The sequence below is a fragment of the Poeciliopsis prolifica genome, unplaced genomic scaffold (assembly GCF_027474105.1).
Source record: "Poeciliopsis prolifica strain line A6 unplaced genomic scaffold, Auburn_PproV2 SCAFFOLD009, whole genome shotgun sequence".
Classification (NCBI taxonomy): domain Eukaryota; kingdom Metazoa; phylum Chordata; class Actinopteri; order Cyprinodontiformes; family Poeciliidae; genus Poeciliopsis; species Poeciliopsis prolifica.
The window spans coordinates 4,176,631-4,200,078 of NW_026562384.1; the positions used below are offsets into that span (position 1 = coordinate 4,176,631).

General features: G+C 39.5%; 2 protein-coding genes across 7 annotated transcripts in view; one reads left to right on the forward strand and one right to left on the reverse strand.

Annotated features, from left to right (window-relative positions):
• Positions 1-23,448, forward strand: part of LOC129362680 (moesin-like) — a 39,646-nt gene that overhangs the window by 5,062 nt on the left and 11,136 nt on the right. The window contains exons 1-3 of one of the 6 annotated variants that reach the window (XM_055034381.1): positions 12,241-12,389; positions 12,498-12,570; positions 14,448-14,595. The exons of 1 other annotated variant lie outside the window; for it this stretch is intronic. Coding sequence is in view for 2 of the 5 variants with exons in the window: in XM_055034385.1 (XP_054890360.1) it covers positions 23,112-23,120 (9 nt within the window). In the remaining 3 variants the exon portion in view is untranslated. Of the gene's footprint in view, positions 1-12,240; positions 12,390-12,497; positions 12,571-14,447; positions 14,596-23,000; positions 23,121-23,448 lie in introns of those variants that run through there. 4 more of the 6 variants (XM_055034380.1, XM_055034382.1, XM_055034385.1 and 1 more) reach the window with 4 other exon arrangements.
• On the reverse strand, positions 1,302-11,927 carry zc4h2 (zinc finger, C4H2 domain containing). Its single transcript, XM_055034387.1, has 5 exons — positions 11,772-11,927; positions 10,947-11,118; positions 10,549-10,721; positions 6,630-6,792; positions 1,302-1,964 (listed from the first exon to the last, which is right to left on the reverse strand). The coding sequence occupies exons 1-5, from the start codon at positions 11,822-11,824 to the stop codon at positions 1,851-1,853; spliced, it is 675 nt and encodes a 224-aa protein (XP_054890362.1). The 5' UTR covers positions 11,825-11,927; the 3' UTR covers positions 1,302-1,850.

Here is a 23,448-nt window from a genome sequence, read left to right on the forward strand (position 1 = left end):
TGTCCCTGTTCGGTCCAAGGGGAATGGACATGCGAGAGGCCATCTTTCTGTGGTTCAGCTCCGTAGCTTTTATGAGGATAGAAGGCCTTATTTCTGCTGTTTATGTCTTTGTGCTGACAGGCCGGGGGAGGCGGGCGGAGCTCCCCCGTCCCAGTGTCTGCAGGGTCTGTGAGCACAAACAGCCCTAACTGGCCTTGGCAACTTTTATCTGGAGGGAAAAGACACAACTGCACTTCCAAACACCGAAGGACAGACGAAACACAAACCTGAGCGAGTGAGTTAAGGACAGATTAGTTTGGCAGACACTTTCTTAATTGTTGCCGTTTAAACGCCTCCTCTCTGCTACATCGGACTCTTTATGTGGGAGTCGGTGCAGAGTCCCGGCCCTCGCTGGATTTGGGAGGAACTTCTTAGGTGAAAATATGCGGTCACAGCAACCTCGGGTTGCCTTAGCAACCACTAAAGAACGTGGAGTTGCCCTGGCAACAGATGAAATGAGGGGTTACCCTGACAAAAACGCAACAGGAACTCATTTAACAAATCCTCGCTGTCCTTTTTCAGACAGATAGCTGCAGACATGACAGCATATTAACAGAGTGAGAGGCACAATGATGCGCCAGAGTCAAACATATTCCTCCTTCTTCATCTTCAAACAAAGGCTAAGTCCATCCATTTGCTCGCAAGGTTTATGGGGCTCCATAAAAGTAATGATACCCTCTAAACTTTTTTGTTTTTCTGAATTACGACAAAAAGCATAATTGTGAAGAGGCTGTGTGTGTGTGTGTGTTTTAACAGTCCCTTCAAATGAAAAACTGAAAAGTGTAGGACGCGTTTCCCTCCAGTTTTACTCTGACGCCACGAGACGACGTGTTGTCAAAAGTCACCTCATTATGACAGAGTCCACCTGTGCGAAGGTGAATCGCAAAACACTTGTTTTGCCAAAGCATCAGGAGTTTCTTAAGGAACAAATAGTCACTCTAAATGCACCGATGCCGGGGGGTAATTGAGAGATGATGCTCTTCTTCAGCAAGGTGGCTAGAGTTGATGAGAAGATGTATGGATTAAATGAAAAAAAGGCCCTTTTAGATGAGATCTATGAAAGGCAGAAGAAAATGAGGCTCAAAAAACATACAGCCAGAGCTTTAAAGTAAAGGTCAAAGCATATTCATGTATTAAAATGGTCCGCTCAGACACAGAAATGTGTCATTTTGGGTGATGTTTGGAAACTACAACACCAAACCACAAGATGTTTAGCTCTAGTAATTGTTTTATGCACACAAAAAAAGAGACATGGCACAAACTTAGTACAAAACATCCATTTATTTCCTTTTCGCAGTATTAAAGTTAAACATACTAGCTTTTTTTTTTCCCCTCCCCCTCTTTCATTTTGACCATAAACATAAAACAATAGTGTAACTGTATTTAACTTAGAGAAACCATGTAATTTTACGTTGTCACAAAACCTACACAATAGTCATGGCATGCACTGCAGAACAATGATTACACAAGATAATTAAAAGCAAACAGGAGCAACAATGGCAACAGTATTTGGCTGAGTTCACTTTACATTATTGCAACACACGATTCAGGGGGCTGGTAAACTACGGCAGAAGTCACACATTTACATAGAGTAAACACATCCAAAGCTATGAAAACACAGGCGACTCGTCTGACATCACTGTATCCACAATTAAGCGCTGACAATACCGAAACAGAGAGAGGGTTGAAATCGTCCTCAAGCTCAGAGCTTTTTTTTTTTTTTTCAGTCATGTGGGGGAATAAATCTGATCCAAGATCAGTGGATGAGAGCAGTTTAAACCCTACCGAGAAGTGGAAGTTGTGAGAAGGATCTACTCATCTGGTTTCCTCTTCGGCTTCTTCGGGTTGCGGGAGCGGCTCTTGGCCTTGCACAGCGGACATATGGGAGCGTTGCGGTGAATCTGCTGATGGCACGACAGGCATGCCTGCAGAGAAGAGGCCCAGTCAAACACTGTATTCTAGACTTGTTGAGTGCTACTTTTGTTCCGACATGGAGAATCAAGGAAATAATTCATTCGTGTAAAATTTCCCTAAACCGAGTCAAGTAATAAATCCAGTAACTGTATGACTTTGGTCGGACTGATTCGATTGCTGCGGTGCCTTACGCTTATTACATTTTACTTTATGACCATAAATATCAATGTGCTTGGCAGTGATTAAATGTGATAGACTCACACAAAGTAGTGCGTAACAGTGGGAAGAGAATGATACAAGCCTTTCAGCATCTTCACTGATAAAAATCTGAAAAGCGTGGCATCCATTTTCATTCAGCTACTTCGACAAAGAGAGTTTCTAAATCAAACCCATCGTGACAAATTGCCATCAGTCCCCTAATTAATCAACAGATGGTTAGAACGGCCCAACAAAATCCTGATGTATCTAATCAAGAGGCTTGTGGAAAGTCGAATATCAGATCCTTTCCACGGTTCAATCTGATTGAGTTTTTTTTTTTAACAAGATGTGAGAACATCTGTAAAGATGAGCAACAGAAACTTATGACTACACTGACCTAAACAAAGCCCTGCTTGTTTAAAGTAAGGGCAGCACTTAGGTTGTTTACTAGTTTTTGTTGATAGATCACAACCAGGAGATAGAGCTCCGAGATCAAAAGGTAACTGAAAAGTGCTGTGACACCCTGCTGCTAACAATATTAGTATCGATGTGTTCCATCTGTGTTCGCATTACAGCTGTACTGCCCAAATTTTCTGTCACCGAGGCGCACTGGAAAATTGTGTCTTTGCAATGTCCCAAATCTGAACAACTCTCTATGTCTTTCACAGTTACAACACATGATCCAAAAAAAAAAAAAAAAAAAAAAACACAATTAAAGCAAAGCACAGGAGCCAACTGCCCAGTGTTTAGTATACAGGCTTGAAAGGGATTACTTTGACGTAAAAAACAAAGGTCTTCTGTAAACGAGTATCCAAATGCAGCCCACTTTGAACATATTTTACCAACAAACATGCCAACCTCAATTGGAACAGATTATTAAAAAAAGAAGAAAAAAAGACTGTGCTTGAGTGGATCCAAATTGATGTAAGGTTGCAGGAGATTGGTACATCAGTACATTCACGTCATTAAGTTTTTATTTAAATCATTATCTTCCACCGAACTCCACTTTTAAATTATTAAACCTGGGAAGTAGATGTTGCATGTATTTTTTGGGCTTATTTGGGTGCTCTCAAATAAGCCTTAAAAAGCCAATTTGTTGCTGCACTTCTATTTTTAGAAGTTAGAAAGCACTAACTGGTGGCTACCATAGCTATGGACAGACACTAGGGCATTGATGAACAACAGGTATATTACATGGATTCTTGGTTGCATAGGTTCAATGAAAGCACCACAAAGGTTTGCAAATTAATACACTGAAAGCCCCTTTTATGCCAATGTTAGCTTGTTAGCTAAGCATTTTAGCTAGCTGCAAGCAGAATGTACATGTTAAGAGTTTAGAGTGGGCCCAAAAATATACAGCCCGACCCGGCCAGAGCCTGTAGACATCGTGTCCATGCCCAATCTGACCGAACCAATTAACTTTAATTATAGGCCGGCGTCCGAAATGAACCTGAAATATTATTTTAATTACGATTTTAGTGCGTTCAGTTTTAGAACATGATTTGAGTGAGTAGTTCAACTTCTCCCATTTTTAGATTTTATGCAATGTCTTCAAGCGGCATCTTGTTGCGTCTGACTGCAGTGTGAGTCAAGTGTAAATAATCTGGTGTGATAGAAAGGAGCGGAGCAGGGCGGGCCTGCGTGCGCATTTATTGTGCAATGCGCTGTGCTTGTTAAAGTCTAACGAACTTTTGCACCTTTTTTTGCTTTCCCTAACAGAGTAAGGTGCCGACTTCTCTATTTAGACTATAAATAGAGTGGCTGCATCAATTGCAGTTTTATGGTCGATTGCCATTCTTTAAAAAGCCTGACCTGCCGATTCCGACTTTGGCCAATACAAATTTTGTTTCGTCTTAAATATTACGAAATATAGCAAGAAAGTCGGCGAGTTGGAAACAGTGGGGTGACGACTACTACTAAAAAATGTGCAAATATGCCCTGGTGGGCTGGTCTGTTGGTCAAACCTGTGTCACGGGACAAAAAAGGAGGACAGTGGCTGATTTTTATATCTTTTCAGAGATAGACAAGATCGATGGATAAGATCACTTTAACATCCAAGTATCAGCTGATGACCAATCTCCAAAGATTAAAGCGACTCCAATAAATTGTTGCACTGTTAAGTCTTGTTTGGGTTTCTCTGTGCTATCTGTGCTAAACACGACACAGAAGGCCAATCTTGACCCGATCACCAGGCAAATAATTGTGGCTCGACCCGGTCCGAAATTTGAGTCGGGTTCAGGTCATAATTCTAAACTAATGTTGGCTGACATACTGGCTATCATGCTTAAATTAGCATGCTAGCAAATTTAAGTATTTTCCCAATGCCAGCATAAGCTACTATTAGCAATAAAGTTAGCTTTTGTGACTAACCTTCTAGTGATAGCCCTGCGAATATTTGCAGATTAGCCAAGCTAATAATATTTTGTAGCAGACAATGACACCTATTGTTCAGCAACATGCTATAAGTCCTTTTCCTGCTACCAACATCATACCAAACAGTAGCATACTACCCAACTTTAATAACGCCTTTGCGATTGATTGCTAGCATGCTGATTTTTGCATTTAGCTCACATTAAGCAATTTTGCAAATAGCACATACCAGCTATTGGCACAGCAGACAGCTTTTGCTGTTGTTAGCTCACATGCTATTAGCACCTTGGTAACTAATAGTGATATATTAGCTAATCTGAGCATAATCGGCCATATTAATCCCAGTATGCTAATATTTTATATCATCTTTGGTGATGTGCTCCATGGCTGGGGTTAGATGGCCTCCTTGCCATGACCCTGATCTTTAACTTCAACAAGTCATCCTGCTGATCCAAGTCTTGTGCCCATTCCAGCCACTTACACCAGACACTAATAAAAGAGGTGTGAAGGCAGGGTTAATAGAGTGTAGTAGTTTTGTTATCTGTGGTATTTGGGTTTCTGTTGTCACAGGAACACAGACTCATAAAGCAGGAGACATTTCATAAAAATCTCTGGAATATATCAACAGCACCCAAAGAAAACAAAATCTCCCCTTGATGGTCTATTTATACTTGAATGCAAATATTTCTATTATCATACCTAATTTGAGGCAGCTGAATGGGATTCATAAACATTATTTAATGCGCATCCTGCCGACAAACCCCTGCAATTACACCACTGTGAAAAGCAAATTATACAAACCCATTATAAAACATTTCTTATATACTGCATATGCATTGTTGTTTTAATATTTGCTGGCCATTTGCCATCATGTTTTTTGACTAAGTCTGTGTTTATCACAAATGTATTGATGGTCAATGAGTTCAGCTCTATCTGAGTAAAAGTTGTGGAAAGATTTTTTTTTTTTAACCAGAAAGTACTTAGTGGATTAATAATCCCTGCATTCCTTTGAGGTGCTGTCATTCTGGATTATTATGGTTAAATGAAGAAATTACCATTCAGTCATTAAGGCAATAATGCATAAAAATGTCCTTAATTAGATTTTCTTGTCAGCTTACACCAAACTATTCTTATTAATAATTGGCTGACATTATTTTTGAATCTATATGAAGTTTAGGTGACAGACTCTTTTGTATTATTAAAGCTTTCTAGCAAACGTTGAAACAGATTTTCTCCATGTTCTTGTGTGTGTCGAAACCCTTGGCTACAGTCAGGAGAGGTACTTGAGTGTGTGTGTGTGTTTGTGCTTCATATGCCAGTTGAGTTCAGTTTGTAAACGTTTGAGGCGAAAAAAGTGTCTGCTTTACATCCAAATAAAGTTTTGTATTGTTATTCTTTTTACGGCCAAATTTTCTTCAGTATGGAAGCACTTGATAATAACCATTATGGAGAGTTTGGGCCCTCTATAAGATTTGGTTGCAAACTGCAGAAACAAACGCACCTTTTACAATGGATGCATGTTTGTTGATGAAATATACATTTATTTTATAAATTTATAGATGGTCATTGATCAACCCAGTGTCTGCTTGTGTTAATGTGAGAGTTTATGGACCAGGACAAATGGCTTTATTCCACTTTTATCCATGTACATAATGGTAATATGTAAATCAATGCAACTTAAACCAGGCAAAACCAATTTGTAAATTACAAGCACATTGGACTCACGTTACATGACATTTTGAGTAAAGGGCTAAATAGATTCTTTTTGTTCCACTTATGACTGAACTACTTATAACTGGTCATTTCCAGTCAAATATTTGACTCTCATTCATGGGTAACAAGTCTTTAATTGTACTAGCTTCCCTCATACTGAAGCCTTATTTCATGCAAGAAATATGAAAAAAATAGTCAAAAATGAAAAAAAAAATGGATTGAAAATCTGCTGATAATGTATACAGTTAACATTTTTTAAATAGCATTCACGTCATTAAGTTTTTATTTAAAATTCTTATAAAGATATTAATATTTAAAAAAAAAAGAATAATAATAAAAAAGGGCGTCTATCCGCACACTTTGATCTCTGCTGCATCTGTTTTAAATGAGAATACCTTCATGGGTGGCGGCTGCTGCCTGAAGGTGGCCGTCTGCCGGGCGTCTTGCTTCCTGGACACCTGAAGCTGCTGCGCCGCTGCTGCAGCTGCAGCAAGAGATTCTGGGATGGCGGGCTCATGTGGCTCCTTCTGCCACTCTGCCTTCTGCTTCTCAAAATAACTGTTCAAAGAATAACGAAAAAAAGAGAGAAGGAAATGAAGCTGGTAAGCAGATCTTATTTAGATCTTAGAATTCCCACAGCTGACACTATCCCTGTCCACAATGAGCATCTTAAGCTGAAGAAAATTACAGTTGTGTCACCGTTTTTTCTTTTTCTTTTAATGCAAAAGTCAGATCAAACGCCTGAAGTATTTAAAAAAGACTGTTAGCATGCTCAACACGTGTACGCGTGCGTGTGCGAGTGCGTGCACGTGGGTGTGTGCAGGGGAGGGCTGGGAAAGAAATGTGGCCTTGGACTTTATGCATGACTGGCCCTTTTTCAAAGACAAAAAAAGTGATATCCCCTTTCATTACCCTCTCTGGTTTCTCTCAAAATAGGTCCGGCCTAGAGTAGATCTTTGCGCATTCACAGAACAAATTTAATGCGTTACATTTCCTGTGAACACGAGTGACCCCTGTGCCAAGCATGTTGGCCTTTTTACTATCACTGCATAACCCACATGTGTTTCTGATATTTAGCTTCTAGCTTCTATTCAGGTTAATATTTCGCAGGAGATTTTCTCCCCCACTCCTATCTTCTGAGGCATAGAACGTTCATTTTTCTCCCGACATGTCACTGTCTGATATTCTCCTAAAACGTACCCTGCAAGCTGTTTGGGGGTGTGATTTCATTTTCTTCAAATCTGCTCTCTCTCTTCTTGTCATACAGTTTCGCAGGGAACTTTTATTATTTACTACAATTACTCCATAAATCTGTCACTCTGCTTCTGTGATGAGTTGCATATACTAAGAAAAACCGCAGGGGAACATAAGCCTCAGCTTTCGAAGTCTCTTTTATGGCCGGCTGATAGTCGAGTGGGAATGTCACCGGGACGGGAAGGAGAGACAACAACCACCTGGCCAGCAATGAACTCATCACTCGAGCCTGTGCACAATACACGGCCAAATCGCAAAGAGAACCGACCAACAATGTTGTCAGCGCACGGAGCAGCAGTAGGTCAGGGCTCTTACTGCGCACTTTTTTGTGAGTGTTTTAGACTACAAGAAATCTCAAGATCCTTATTACTTATTAGGAAGGTCACATGTTATTTTCCAGCTGTTAATAGTAGCACTCTTTAGGTGAGTAAGTTGGAAAAGAAAAATCTCTGATGAAAAGCTTTTCGTTTTTCAACCGACTTCAAGACAAGAACATGGCCTTCAGTGTAAATAAACACGGCAATTATTAATAAACATTTGTGAGGAATATCTTCCAGTCACACTTCAGCACACTTCCCGCATGACAAAACTAAAAACAACACCCGACGCTCCAGACTCGGGATACCTGAAAGTCTGTCCGTCCAAAAAAACTTTGGATGAGTTTAACTTCTATGTTCTAGCGCCATTAACTATGATTTGCAGCGGCAAATTGTACAATCATCTGCTGTTGATGGATGTCAGCCTGTGGTTTGTGCTGCTGGAAGCCTACTTGTCAGACCACCCTGATGTACCTCCAATTTTGTGGATGACACGGATTTTTATGAAGCCTGAAATGGCTTCATTCGTCACCATCATTTTGGCAGTTTCTACAGCTGGGAAAAGACTGGACAAAATTAGGATAAAAAAGGAAGTTTTTCGATGGATGTTAATGTCTGAACAATCCAGTTGATCAAGAAAATACCAATGAGGAACTGAAAGGGTTTTGAAGCACTATCAAAAGGATGGAGTTTTTAAAGGGCCAGTTCACCTAAATCACAAAAAAAAGGCATTTCACAATAGGCTAAAATTCATTAGCATTTCTACTTCAGATTGTGTACAGCATAGTAAATAAAGGTTAACATAGCCGTTTAGTCGTTAGTATTAGTCGAAATTAAAATCAAACTGGACTTTCTTCTTTCTTGGGCCAGTGTTTGCAAAAAGTTCACATCCAATTCAACTGCAACTCGATAAAGCGTGTCAAATTTGTGTGCTCAAAATAATATGCACCGAATTTGTCCTTCAAGCTAAAGCCCACAAAAGAGTGTCACAAATTTTCATAAACATCCAAACTGTAATTGCAGACTAATGAACCAACACAGAGAATATGTCTGTTATACGGCCAATATGTAGCCATAGCCACTGTATAATCCTTCATGGGTCAGATTTAACTCAATGTCGGCCCATACCAAGTTTGTCTCAAAAACTATTTTGCACTGGTAACTGTAGCTGTGACTTGCCATAAAGTAAGATTACACGGTCTCGCCTGAGAAACAGCAGGAGAACGTCAATAGCTTCAAAGCGTAAAGCTATGAGGTCAGCTGGGTTGCACATTAAAATGCCATTCATTGCTGCAAATATTCAATGCGCCATGATGCTAAAATAAACCCTGTAAAGGATTACTTTTAACCTACTGTATTTCATCGGTAAGGCTTCTGCTTTATCCCTGCAGTAGTACCCAGTAGTAAACATGTTATGATACTAAAGACAAATAAAACAAATTAAAGAGTGTTACACAAATAAAGTCATTTTGCATACAAGATCTTTTACATAACATTCAAATAACCAAAAAAAAAAAGTGTCTTACCTCCAGGACTTGTTACAAATTAATTGCAGAAAAAAAATAATAAAAAATTACATCATCCTGTAAAGGGTTTTTTGCATTTAGTCAAATCGGAGCCATAAATTTCAGTGCATTTCTTTTTTCCTGAAAAGTTTTTACCTTACTGGATTGTAAACACAGGTGTTCAGTTGGGGTGATATGATGAAGAACATACATGAAATGAACAATCAGCTCAAGGAAAATGTTGTGAATAAATTCCAAGAAGGGTTAAATCACAAAACGGCATTAAAATCCTTGACCGTCCCGCACCATCCACCATTTCAAAATGGAAAGAACGTGGCACAACTGACAGGCCAGTTGAAGAATTTGTCCAAAAGCTGCAGACATACGTTGACAGGAAAACTGTTGCTTCTTGACAAATCTGGCATTTATAAAAGGGGTGCTTTAAAAACAAAAAACATTGTTGAAAGAAAGCAATGAAAAAGCTGGTCATGAAGCACTTAGCAGCTGATAGAGCAAATTACAGGGCATCTTACTGTAATCATACAATCACAGACACCAGAGCATGATTTGGATTTTCTTGCGGCACTAGTATGTCATTAGGATACTTTGGCTGAATAATTTCATACCCATATTGATTCAGAGTAAATCACTTTTTCCTGATACCCCCGTGGCACAGTCACAACAAAATACACATCAAGCGTGGCCATCATGGGCAGAGGCTGATTCTGGCCAAATAAATTGCCAGAATGCAGAATATTTGCATGCATGCCTATAAAATATTGGATCCAAGCAGTTCTATGCAATTGCAAAGTATGAAATTATTATGGTGGTTTTGATTGGCTGTATTCTGCAGCTTTGGTTTATTAACGAGTTAATTCAGTTCCAAAGTCCCGATCCACACCATACTGCAACAAAAATCGTAGTTTCTGTAGTGCAGAGACTAAGGGACTGGCAGCAGTTTTGCAAAAGAAGGCCATTTTACAAAGCTAATGATAAATGTACATCACATTTTAAATATTTTTATTTGCACAATGGATACTTCTACATCTTTTTTACTATTATGCTCCAATATGTGACTGTCAATCACATAAAACCCAAATTAAACAGAATTAGGTTTGTGGTTGCAATGTCACAAAATGCATATTTCAGAAAATTCAAGATGACACATATTTTTAGCGAATGCAATAGGGGCTGTAATTAAGTAGCACATTTACCTGTCAGTGTGTGCATATACTTACTCCAAAGAGAGCTTTTCCTCCTCTTCGTTCAAGTTGGGCAGTCTGTGCAGACCTAAAGTCATCCTGAGTGCATCAACATGCTCCTTCAGAGGCTTGTACTCATCATGGAGGCGGCGAGTTGTCTCCAGCAATTTATTCAGGTCGTTCTCTGACTGCTTTATGGTGCTCTCCATCTAAAATGACAGATTAATACAGACGTTTTGGCCAAAAAAGACGGCAAAACTTCAGAGCCTGAAACAACGGATTCCACTTGGAGCCAGATGCCAGTCCTTTGATTGACATTGAAGAATTTTTCAAATAACAACCTTTCAGTCGCTGGAACTCTGCTCGAAGTTTTATTTAACAATAACCAAATGGGTTTTTGGGTTCAAGCGCATTTAGGAATTTGACCAACTCACCACATTAATATCTGCATGGATGAGGCGCAGCTCTTCAACATGGGCCATTTTTTCTTGCAGAAGGAGATCCATTTCTTGTTTGTATTCTTTTAAATGCTTCTCCTCCGACTCCAGAGCCTCAAACTCCATCTTTAGGCGAGACTTGATCTTCTGCATCTGGATCGTCTTGTTTCTGTAAGCCGTGGCACACATTTTTATTGTTGTTTATTTATTCCTCCACCTGTCAGGATTCTGAATAGGTTTACTCTATCACGGACGAATCAGATCATTTGCACCCCAAACAATAAAAAGAAATAAAATTCCCCACAAACGTGACGTTAAATGGCCCATCAATTCCACAAATTGGAATCAGTGTTCAAAACTGGACGAACCTGTTTCTGGAGAAAAGGCTGCTAGTTTAATTTAAAAAAAAATCCCACCATCCCGTCCACTTCTGCTAACCAGCTAAACGACAGATTGCTAAGCTAATCACCTAGCTAGCACAGCTCGGCGGAGCACATCTGGCATTTGTTGTGATACAGCTGGGATTTTGATGCATTGCCCCTAACAGGCGCTTTCAGCACCCGAATTCCGTCCGTATTTGTTACACAATTAGCCCGCCTGTCCACGTTGTCAGAGACAGAATAATGGAAGATGTAGAGCAACAAAACGCCTTTAATTCAAAGCAGAGCGGCTAATATTAGCGTAGTAAGAAACAAAAGCGAAGCCAAAGGGGTGGGGGGTGGTGGTTAATCCCAGACGGCTAAAGCTAGCTAACTTAACGCTTCGAAACACTAGCCAAACATCTGGAAAACATTCATGGAAGAGGCAGAATTTGCGCTTTACCGTATTTCCAAGATATTCTCCAGCTTGCACATTATTTCTTGCTCGTCCGCCATGCTTCTTAATGCCCCTTAGTTATTATTCAGCTGGTCACCCGCTCCGTTACCCCAGCAAGGCCACAGTTGTCTCCTGGTAATAAAAAAAAAAAAAAAAAAGAAAAAGAAAAAAAACACAATAGCCAGCGTGAGCGCGCACTGATGCACGCGCGCGCAAAGTGAAACCGTGGCAACGTTAGACGACAGAGAAAGCACGAGCTAAATGACTCCGTTTCCACCTCCTTTTGCCCCAACGCTGCTCGACAGACACAAAGGAGCGGGGCAAAACGATAAACAGACAGTTATTGAACCATTATTCCTGTCATCTGCTGGCTCCACAGAGCCTTGGAAAAGTATCCACGCAACTTCAACGGTTAACGGTTTCCACTTCTTTTTTTTTTGTTTTGTTTTGTTTTTTTCCTCGAAATGAAAATCTGAAAACTGGCGTGTGTACATTATCTTTTTTTGTTTTGTTTTTTCTTCACATTTTTCAGTTGGGAGAACTTATTGACAGGGCAACTAAGGGCGATGAACTATAAATCTTATCTAGGCTTCAGCAGTGACAGAAATAGAGCCATTCTTCAAGGTAAGCTAGTTACTTTTCAAGTTTATCACGAGGCAAGTAGGCATCACAAATCGTGCAGAGAGGCTCTGTGGTCAGATGAGGCTGGACTTTTACTTTCTGTTTACAAAGCATAACTAATCATCAGAATGGACAGGAGACAGTGGCAGCATCATTCTGCATATGAGGGACGCATACTGCATAGGTAGGGAGATGGATGGAGATAAGCACAGGGCATTTCTGAAAAGAATCAAATAAAACCTGCTTTACATTCAATTTGAGCTTCTTTTTTTTTGCATTAAAAAATAAGCTATTTCTTCAGGGTATACATGTGGACTGACAGTGAAACACCCCAGAAAGATTAGCAGCTGCATCTGAATCCAAATGCATAACACACTTGCCAAATTTTATTTGCTCAAAAACAAAAAACATCATAATTTTTCTTCACCTTTACTATTAGGAGCTAACTGTTGATCCAACCCCAACCAATAAAATTGGTGCCACACCAGGAAACTTGTCCCAGTAATTTATCTGCCCATATGTTTGTGCTAATAATTAATCCTACGCTAAAATCTTACGTTACACGCCAGTTAGTTACTGCGTTCCGCAGAGTCCCATGCTTGGAATAGTCATCTGTACTTTATTAATGCCGCCACTCAAAGCAGGATTAGCACCTTTAGAGAACTCCGGGACAGTGAAACTCAAGGAACCCTAGGGAAACTCACAGACCTAATCTAAATAACATGCATACCATGGCAAACCATTACATGGTAAATACACTAGATCAGTGTTTCTCCATTCCCATCCCCAGGGACCGCTGCCCTGCATGTTTTAGGTGTTTCCCTTCTGCCATTCACCTGACTTGAATATGTACGTGATTAACAGGCTTCTGCAGCATTTGATGGCATGCAGAGGACGCCGTGCAATCATTTGAATCAGGTGTTCTGGAACAGAGACGCATCTAAAATATGCAGAACAGTGGCCCCCGGGGACCTGAAACACTGTCCTCGATGACAATACCCTCTGAATAAACCCGTTCATCTGACTGGGTAATAACCACACTGACAGAGAAGATTATTAGAATAATTACTGTAAGAATCACTTCTGAACAGCTGTATCTCTGACTCTGATTGTGTTCAAACCCACCAAAACAGACAACAGGTAATGTAAGACGCACAATATTGACTTACAATTTCCACTGAGGGTTCCTGGTGAGCCAAGAGAAATAAAATAGTTGAACCATCATGGTAAAAATCCTCGTCATGCTCTATGTATTTACGATCTGCAGGCGTGATTAGTTCGTTTTTTTTTTCTTTATTATGATATGATTAAATAAGGATCACAGGGATTTTTATTTCACCAGGTGTATCATAAACAGCGCGATATTATATTATAAATTCTACATATTTCGACCACAGGAGTGTAATAAAACAGAATTACGTATCACTTTCATTCCAAGTTAAGCCGAGTTTAAAAAAGAAAAATGGAAATGAATGAATGAACACCAATAAATCCTTTAGAGCACGTGTCAAACTCAAGGCTCGGGGGCCAAGTGTGGCCAGCATTAGTTTTTTTGAGGCCCTCTCGATAGACAGAACTTTCAAGAAAAAGTTTGGTGCTTGATTTTTATTGTATTAATCAGAGAAGTGTTTATCTGTATTCTGCCAAAGTGAATAGCTATTTATTAATATTTTAACCCTTTGAGGACATTTGTGATCTTGATATGGCCCAAAGTGAAAACGAGTTTGACTTTCCCGCTTTGTAGGAACGAAAAAAAACAACAACAAAAAAAAACACTACTGATAACATTTTAGAACATAATTCTGTGCAGGCATACTAACAGCAACCACAACTATAATAGTTATATAAAAAAGCAAATGCAGACGCAACAAAATGCTCAAGTTTAATAAGACGATGTAAAGGCTTTTGTATATTAATGCAAAAACAAAATATTTGAAGAAAGAAAAAGGAAACCTGTGCAATTAATAGCAGTATCGTGAACAGTTTGTTGTGCTTTTTGGGAAGTAGAAATGGTTATAAAGTCTAACAGCTGCATGGAATAAAACTTCTTTGTGCATTTAGGACGCAACACCCTGTCACTGAAGGAGCTCTCCAGTTCTGTAACGTATCATGCATGCTGTGGGAGAAATTTTCCAAGAGAGATGTTTTGCTGGCCCCTCACCCCCTGCACCGTGTCGAAGGGACTTCCTGACTAGACCTTTTCTTCCCGGTGAGTTTATCCAGTCGTTTCCCTCTTAGACGTTGAAAGGTTGCTGCTCCGACAGACGACACTGTGGAATCTGGCGCACTACGAAGAAGGTGGTCATAATGTTGTACCTGATTTCTGTGTTAGAATTTCATTCGACCATAAGGTGTTCATCCTGGAATCCGAACGCGACTCAATCAATAATCTGCAATGAACTGAGGAGGAAGAAATCAATTCCTACTTGCTTAAATTTCAATAAGGCATCAAGAATATCACATCATTTTTAAAATAATGTGGTCCAGATGACTGTCAATCCCATGTTTGACTACAATCATATTATGTAGGTCAGTCCCAAAGCCCTCACTACAGAGACTTAATGTTATACCACTCTTCTTTATGTGTTGTAGCTTTTCACACACATTACTGTAAAACACACTTTATTGCTAACTGGTCATCTGTAAAACAAGGGCAGAAAAATTCTGTGGTATGTGTTTGTTTATGAATGTCTGTGATCTTTCCGCGGCGTCCTTTCTTTGCAACTTGTTACAAGCTGCTGTTACTCCCTAGAGCACATGCTTGTCCCAACACATTATGCTCAATGTTCCCAAAGTTACATCAACATTTAGAGAGATATCTGTCCTTTGGGCTCTGCACCATTTTATCAGTAGAAATGAAATAAAAAAAAAATGCTTTAATGAAGATGCCGCCTGACATATAAAATTCGTTTGTAATGTTTTTATGACCTCGACAGCTTTGTTAATGCTTGTTGTTTATTTTAACCGTGCTCTGCTAGATCCGCATATGTGTCATCTATTTCCCACCATGTCATTATTGGAGATAAAAATTTGTTCTCAGTTACTCACCAAGGTAAATAAAGGTTAAAAGAATTAAAGATAATTAACATAAAACAGAACTGGTGATTCCGGTTCTGTCGACTGGTTAGAAGCTGGGATTTCCTTAAATGGGACCAATGCAAATTTGGCTTTTTTCACATTTTATGCTTCAGTTTTGTATCTCAACTGCTTCTGAAAAACAGCCTAAGCACTTAAAAACATCACACAGCAATTTTCTGGCAGTAATAAGTTGATGTCTTTTGGGGGGTCTGGAAAATGAACCGTTTCAAATGCTGAGTCACAGTTGATGGGCACTGTGCCGTTACCGAGCAACCCCACCTGAAGCGAAGGCACATTCGGTCAGTACCGCTGTATGCGCCGTACAGTGGCCGCTGGAAAAGACAAATGTCTGGTTGTTGACTCACTGTTCAGAAACCACCCGCCGCATTCTCGATTGTTGCGCAGGAGACTCCACTTCTGCTTTTCACAGTTGTACGTTTGTATAATTGTGCATCCGTTTGCTGGAATTTTCACGTGCCAGTGTAAACGTTGAGTCGAGAGGCGTGATCAGCAGCAGCTTATTTGGATTTAAAGTGACAAGAGGCCCTAAATCAGCTCGATCCGAAAATAGGCAGACCTGACCAGTCTGACATCTCATTATTTAAAAAAGATTTTTTGCACAACAAAAAAGAATAATGATTGAACATGTTTTGTGTAGCCTAAAGACCCATCCTAACCTGTTCAAAGAAGCATCATAGGTCACCTTTAAGAACTATTCTCATTGCCTGATTTATATTCTGCTTTAAGTGATCATAGTTGTGCCTCATACATCAATGTCAATGTCAAAGTCAAGTTTATTTTATAGTACTTTTCAAAGCGGGTTGAAGCTGCACCAAAGTGCTGTCCAAGGACACATGAAAAATATAAAATAAGAAAAGAATAAAATGACAAAAATGAAATAAGATAAAAAACAAAACATCGCAATAGAAAAGACATATACATGCACGTATATTTTTATTTCCCGTTGTGGTTAATGCATCAGTTTTAAGAATGAATCCATTCACTGATCACAGAATGGCATTGAGCAAAAATCTAAATACAAACCTCATATTTCCTCTAAATTACTGGATTCCAGGATCTAGTCTCTCTGAATAAACTGACTATATAATTTATGTTATGCTTAGCAACCTATAATAGCATCATAGAACGCTGAATGGATTTGATGGCAGTGCTTTGAAAGTGGGTGGAGAATGATGTGATTTACGACAGAGTTCAGTTTAGTCTAATGAAAAAAACCAGCTAGACTGTTTTATTGTATATGAGTCAGAGAAGGAAGCAATTTTCTCATCGCTTCCTGGTGATTCAGAGTGAACTTCAACAACAAGCATGGGTTAGAAAAGAGATGGCGGATTAACATGTAGCAGCAGAGTCAGTCCTCCTTCAGGTTGACCTCTCTACAAGAACTGTCAGGGCTTTCATCGGCAAGCGGTGGCGGGGTGTCTATCGATCTCTTTCAAGGATGTCTTCACCTCCTCCTAGACTTAAGTGAAAACTGTGGGTTCAGTGTGCTCACGGGGAAAGGATCATCTTAAACCAAGGTGGCCTTTCCCAGTTGCAACCTCTCTGTCTTAGATGTCAGTACTCCCAGGAAATTTGGCAAGAGGTGCACGGCGAGCTGCTGGAGATGAGGCGAGAAGGGGGATTCTGTCTCTTAACCGAGTGTCGGAAATGTCTCAAATACCTTTCTCTTCAAGTCCTCCTGGAGTGAACTGGAGAGGAGGACTCCGGTTCTTGAACAGGAGTCGGAGGAGCAGCAGGGATGCCTGGAACCTCATCCAGTTCTCTGGCGGGTTTAGGATCCTCGTTAACTTTATGCTTCTCCCTTTTTTAACATTTTTTTGTTTTGAACATGAAACATACCTTATAAATTGAGGAACTACCAGGTCATCTCTGTTGCAGGGGGAAATGTGGTGTGATATTTCAGTCTGTGGACACAATTGGAAGCCCTGTCTCAAGGTGACCTTTTTGTGACCCCAACAGACAGCTCACTAAAAACCTACAGTAGTGCATTTTTAGGAGAATAATTCCCCCTAAACTCCTGCGGAGCTTATGGAACCACCTTCATCTCTACACGTTTCTCTCTCTGAGGTTGATAACTCTGGGAGTTTTGTCGTTTACATTCAGAAAAGTTAATCTTACAATCCCCATAATAAGGTTAAAAATACATCGCAAAGGGTAGTTTAATACTTAGGCTGTAGTTTAGATGCTACACCCTATTGATGTAATGTATGAAATAGAACTTTGGGTAAGAACACGTTCAAGAAACATCTGCAAACTTTGATTAAAAAACAGCAATAGTATGTTAAAAAATAATTAAAAATCTAGAAATCTGTGTTGTATAAAACAACACAGATTTACAAATTATTCGCTTTGCAATCATTTTTAGTAGCTGAGATATTCCAAGTAAAACCTATCTAAACACAGGGTTGACATTTTGCAATAATAACGTATCCAGTATTTACTCCTATAGGTTATTTCCTGCTTGTTTCCATAATTACAGTTTTCTGTTGAGATCAACTAAGAAGACGTATTTTGACGGCGTCTCTGGTGGATCTTAAACCAACTCCTCTGGAATTTTTTTATTTTCATGTTTTTTTGAAGGGAACATCCCCATCGGAACAAGCCGTGTGATGCTGGCGAACATCTGACAGCAGTAAAAAATTTATTGATGCTCTGCAGGCTATAAAAGTATTAGTATGCTTGAATGGAGTATGGCTAATATTACCACATACCTCAAATTTGTTGCAAATCAGCTGATGTTTCTTTTTTTTTCTTCTTTTTTTTTAAATTGGTTTTAATACAATGATTTTCAAAGTTACAAACTGCTTAAAAGAATATAGAAGCGACTGGAGCTTCCTCTTTTTTTTTTTTTTCCGCCCCGCAAAGCAGCTCTTTTATGTCCTCCTGTGAAAGAAAAATCCACCTGAAATTAAATAGTAGCCCCATGGTAACACCTGAAGGTTCTGTGCTTTTCTTAAGACACAGTATACTCAGAGGTGATTAAGGAGTTAAATACTCCACATCGTCACAGGGCTCAAACTGGGAAACCACACAGTTTTTTTGTTTTTTTGTGTGTGTTTGTAATGTTTTTTTTCTTTTATAAGAGATCAAACATATTTGCGATCCGGTACAATGTGCATTACGTTGCTCTCCCGCTCCTTTAGATCACATTGCAATGCCGTGCAGTATGACCTTTGAACTTTGTCATACTTTGATAGGTTCCAACCACAAACTCCAGTGTATTTCAATGGGATTTAATGTGACAGATCAAAAGACAAGAGGACATAACCACGCAGTGGGACAGAAAGGATACATTATTTTCCTTTTCTTTTTACAAATAATAATCTGAAAAGTCTGCAGTGCATTTGTATTCAGCAATTATAGCCCCAAGTCTTCTGGGGTGTATTCTTATCAGCTTTGCAAGAGGCTATTCATCTTAGCTTAAATAGCTCAAGCTCAGTTAATCGGATGGAAAGCATCTGTTAACATTAGAATCAGAGTTAAATTTATTTCACCAGTTGGAGTGTACAAACAAGGAATGTAGAGTGTACAACATGTTAATGTTTAAAATGGATTTAGGCTGTACTTTCAGTCTAAAATCAAATACATCAGGCAGTTTTATCTGGACCATTCCTTATCCTTGTTATAGGTTTAGAGCGGCTGGAAGCTCCTCTCCAAGTTTTAAGTCTTTTGGATTGCCTCATATTTAAAACTCTAGGATTGTCCTTAATTTAGCTCCTTCCATTCGAACCTGCCTGACAACACAAAGTAGATCAAAAGATCTCAAAAGACTGTACATCTTGCTTAAAGGCCCATAGGAGGGAAATTCAAGAACAGATGAGAAACAACGTCATTGACATTCATCAAACTGGGAGAGTTTCTAAGGTTTTTTTGGACTTTAGCTAACTGCAGTGGGAGCCATTCACTTAAGTTTAGTTCAAAGTTTATGATTCAATAAGAAATAATCAAATACTGGCAAAAATGGCTTTGATGGGGAAAGTCAAAAAACAGTACTGACCACAAAGAACACAAGGGGCCCATTTCACATGAAGAAACCCGTCTTGTTAATCCCCCAACATTTTCAGGAAAAAGATTCTATGGACTGTCGATGCAGAAGTAGAAGCTTAAGAAAAGTGTGTTACATCTGCTGTAAAACTAACAATATATCTTACCATCAGCCAGGCCAGGTTGTCGTACTTTGAGAACAAAGAAATTATGCTAATTTTCTGTGCTGTTTTAGATTTGTAGTTTCCCTGTAGTTTTAGCAATGGCGACGAAGGAATTGAACAAAGCCACTCAGTCCGTGTTGGCGACACTTCCAGATATCAAACTAATATCAACAGCCATCTTGTGCAGCTTGGCACTTCTCTCTCCGTAATGGAACATGGTTGCTGACAGCACAGGCAATTTCCCGTTAGCTTCATAGCGTCAAAATGGCGTATAACATACGTCAACGCCAAACGTTAGTGAATGGGTCAAATTCAAAACTTCAACAGTATCCACGCACCCCACCAAGCCATCGTTTCTCAATAGCTGAGGGCCCAGACGCTCTGTGCTAAGCAAAGCATCATGAAGAGCTTTTTCTACTACCAGACTAATGTCTGGTAGTAGAAATGAGTCAATGAGTTCGAGCTCTTGGATTGTGCAAGGGGACGATGATCCAAAGTCCACCACCACGCCCACCTCTAAATGGCTCAACAGAATGGTCAAGGTCATATTTAAAACCCGTCGAGATGCCGTGGCGTGACCGCACATAGGCTCCGAAACCAGACTTAAATCAGTCCTGAGAAAATGAGCGGGCCAAGATTCAAGAGTTTTCATGTTGAGGTAATTTAGTGAGTGAAAAGTCTTAGCAGGAGGTTGTTCTTCACTGACACGATCACCTAAGCCTACTTTCACCCGGCATTCACCTGTTATATATATGGCTGTGCTTCAGGTTTCCAGCAGAACATTTCTCACATGGCGATAATAGGAAACATAGCGTCAGAAAAGAGTAAGAGGTCAAAGTGTTTTTGAATCGCAGGCAGTCACGGCGGACACAGGTCAAATGAAACAATTTATAATTAAAAAAGTGTGAAAAAAAAAAGTGTGGGGCTATAACTCAAGAAAGCCTCAGCTGTTCAAGATGGGGGTTCATGACAGTCAACAACATGTTAATACCTCGCCGAATCCTTCTGTTTCCTGTTTGCCTCCTTACACACGCTCCCTCCTGCTGGTTTAAACCTCTAACTTGGACTCAGCTCTGAACAGGAATTTTTTCCATCATCTGTGAAACGTTGAATGGAATTTTGCCCGTTTTTTTTCCTCCCAGTCAGCTCATACCTTTTTAAATCTCTCAATGAGCAAAGCGCTGCAGCTTCAATCTTTTTAGCATGTGGTCATTTTTAGTCAACCTTATTGACTCTTTGGAGACCGTCAGTCTAGCCGTGAGTTTAAGATGAAAGCACATGTTTGCCTCAGAAGACAAACAAAAAAAAAAAAATCTTCTCATACTTTTTCTTTGTACTGCTGCCATATTTTTCACCATAACAATGTCCTGCTGGAGGCCTGCGATACACCCACTTTTATAGCAGGTGAACAATGGCTACTGGTGCATTTCCTCAAACAAACCTCAGTGTTAGAGCTCCTTTTCCACACGTGCTTCAGTGGAAGGAATAAAACTTAAGGAAATCTGACCTTTTGTTCAAAAAGGAGATGGCATGGTCAAGCAACAAATTTGTTTAAATTTGACTGCTGACCTAAATCTAGTCCTGAATCCTAAACATGCCTTTGTTTTATTTTGCACATTTAAACTTGTTCTGATTTAAAACAGAGCCCAACTTGCAGTATCTCGTGAAAGTCTCCATAGCCCCTCCATTTTTACAATGACATTTTATGTCCTAGACCAACATGAATGAGTGCATTTTAGTAAAGCCGAAGAAAGAAAGAAAGAAAGAAAGAAAGAAAGAAAGAAAGAAAGAAAGAAAGAAAGAAAGAAAAAAAAAAAAAAACGCTAAATTTTTTTTCAAAGTCTTTTTTTCCAAGTAAAAATCTGTCATGTCTGGTCTCAGACACCCCCACTCTAACAGCTCTAAATCCGATCATCAAAAGTGTAATTTAGTTTCAGCACAAGAACAACCATTCTGTGACAGATTTAAATGCTAGTCAGAAAGCATTTGTGACTAGACAGCGAATAAAAACACAGGAGCACGTCAGGATTGAAGTTGCAGAGAGGTTCTGAAACAACATCTCAGTTCAAACGATCATTAAATGCAAACCTATCAACACATGAATGTATGCATGGGTGATTATTTTAAAATTGTTTTGCATGAATCACAATTTCCTCTCAGTTTTAAGGACAGGTTTCACAAACCCAAACCGAGTTTCAAAGAATCTGTACAACTAGATTCTTTGAATCAGTCTAGGTTAGACCAGAATAAGTACATGTATGACAATGTTCAAATGTTCATGCTCCTCTCAATTTGACTGATTGATCTTGGTTGCCACAAAAACTATAAAAACAGAAATGTAGATTTTGAAGCAGAGCTGACAAGATTCATTCCCGATTCCTTAAAAACGTTGTTTTAATGTAGCCTAGAAATCTGGAAACTGGAAGTACCAACTTTGTCATTAGCCAGCCACATTTGTTTCCTACCATGCTTCCTCTCTGCACAATACAGGGGGCCACCCACACCCTATTGACTGGTGATTAACTGTGGAAAGACCTTTTCTGTCCCTTTCTCTATTTTTTTCCCCTTTTCCTGTGGCCCTCAGACTCAGCTGTGCCTTGGATTAAGAGTTTTATCACCCATATCAAAAATCCACACCAACTGTCCATCTAGGCTGGACAGTTGGGAAAGAAGATCATTGATCGCAACTCTAATAACCGGAGGAGGTCCGGAGATACACAGCTCAGTCAGAAAAATCTGTTGGGCCATTTCTGAAGAAAACCACATCACAAAAAAGTCCTGTCTGAAGTTTTCCCTGGAAAAGAAAAATAGTGGATGATAATAATAATAATCATAATAATAATAATAATAATAACAAGAAGAAGACAGACTGAATTACAAGCCAGAAGCCATAAAAGATGAACACCATGACACTACCACCACATTTGTTCCACAAACAATGAACAGCCATAAGCCGGAAAGCCGTGTTTCCCTCGAACGCAAACTATTTTTTTTCCCCCCGTCTTGTTCGACGAACATGCTATGAGGTGTGATTTTTGCAGACTGGGAACACCGAATAAAAATCTTTTCGGGTGAAAAAAAAAAAAAAATGCAAAAAAGAAGATGATTCTCTTTTGCCCTGTGACACGTTTACATTAGTTATTGTGTGCAGCCCTTTCCTCAGAAAATCCATTTGGGTTATCTTCTATTTTCTTTCTGCGCTGAACAAAAACTGTCACATGAGCAACACAAAATCACATCCTATGATAATTTAGGAGAAAGGTGTTTAGAGAAGGCAAAGCCTGCCTCTTTAAAATGTCTGGGCCAGAGTTGCAGTTGGATTAACTAAACAAGCAGCACTTAGGAACAATACAATGGCCTATTCTCAGCCACTGTAATCCTGATAGGTATTGCAAGCACTTTCATATGACTCTGCAGAGAAAAGGCTTCAACAATCCGTGAAGAAAGATTTTAGCTGCCGATAAAAGAAACAGCACAAATGTCAACTGTAAGTAGAAATTATTGTTTTATATCCATATTTTGGTTATGCTTCATTCCTCCCTAAACCTCTGAATGACACTTTGGTGAAATGTGTTTTCAGTCGAAGCTGTAACATTGTGATGGATTGTAGTTCTGGAAGCGTCTTTGGAGGAAAGGTATTTGGCTAAACAAATGACATATTAGCCAAATGTTTCCCACCTACTGTTGCTGTGTTGTCGGATTTAGTCCATTATCGAGAGGACCGTGGCAAGCTCCGTTATTATTTTCATAAATAATAACAGTGTTTTAAGCGGGATAATTTCTCTAATAGCAAGGACCAACCGAAGGCTCCCTCA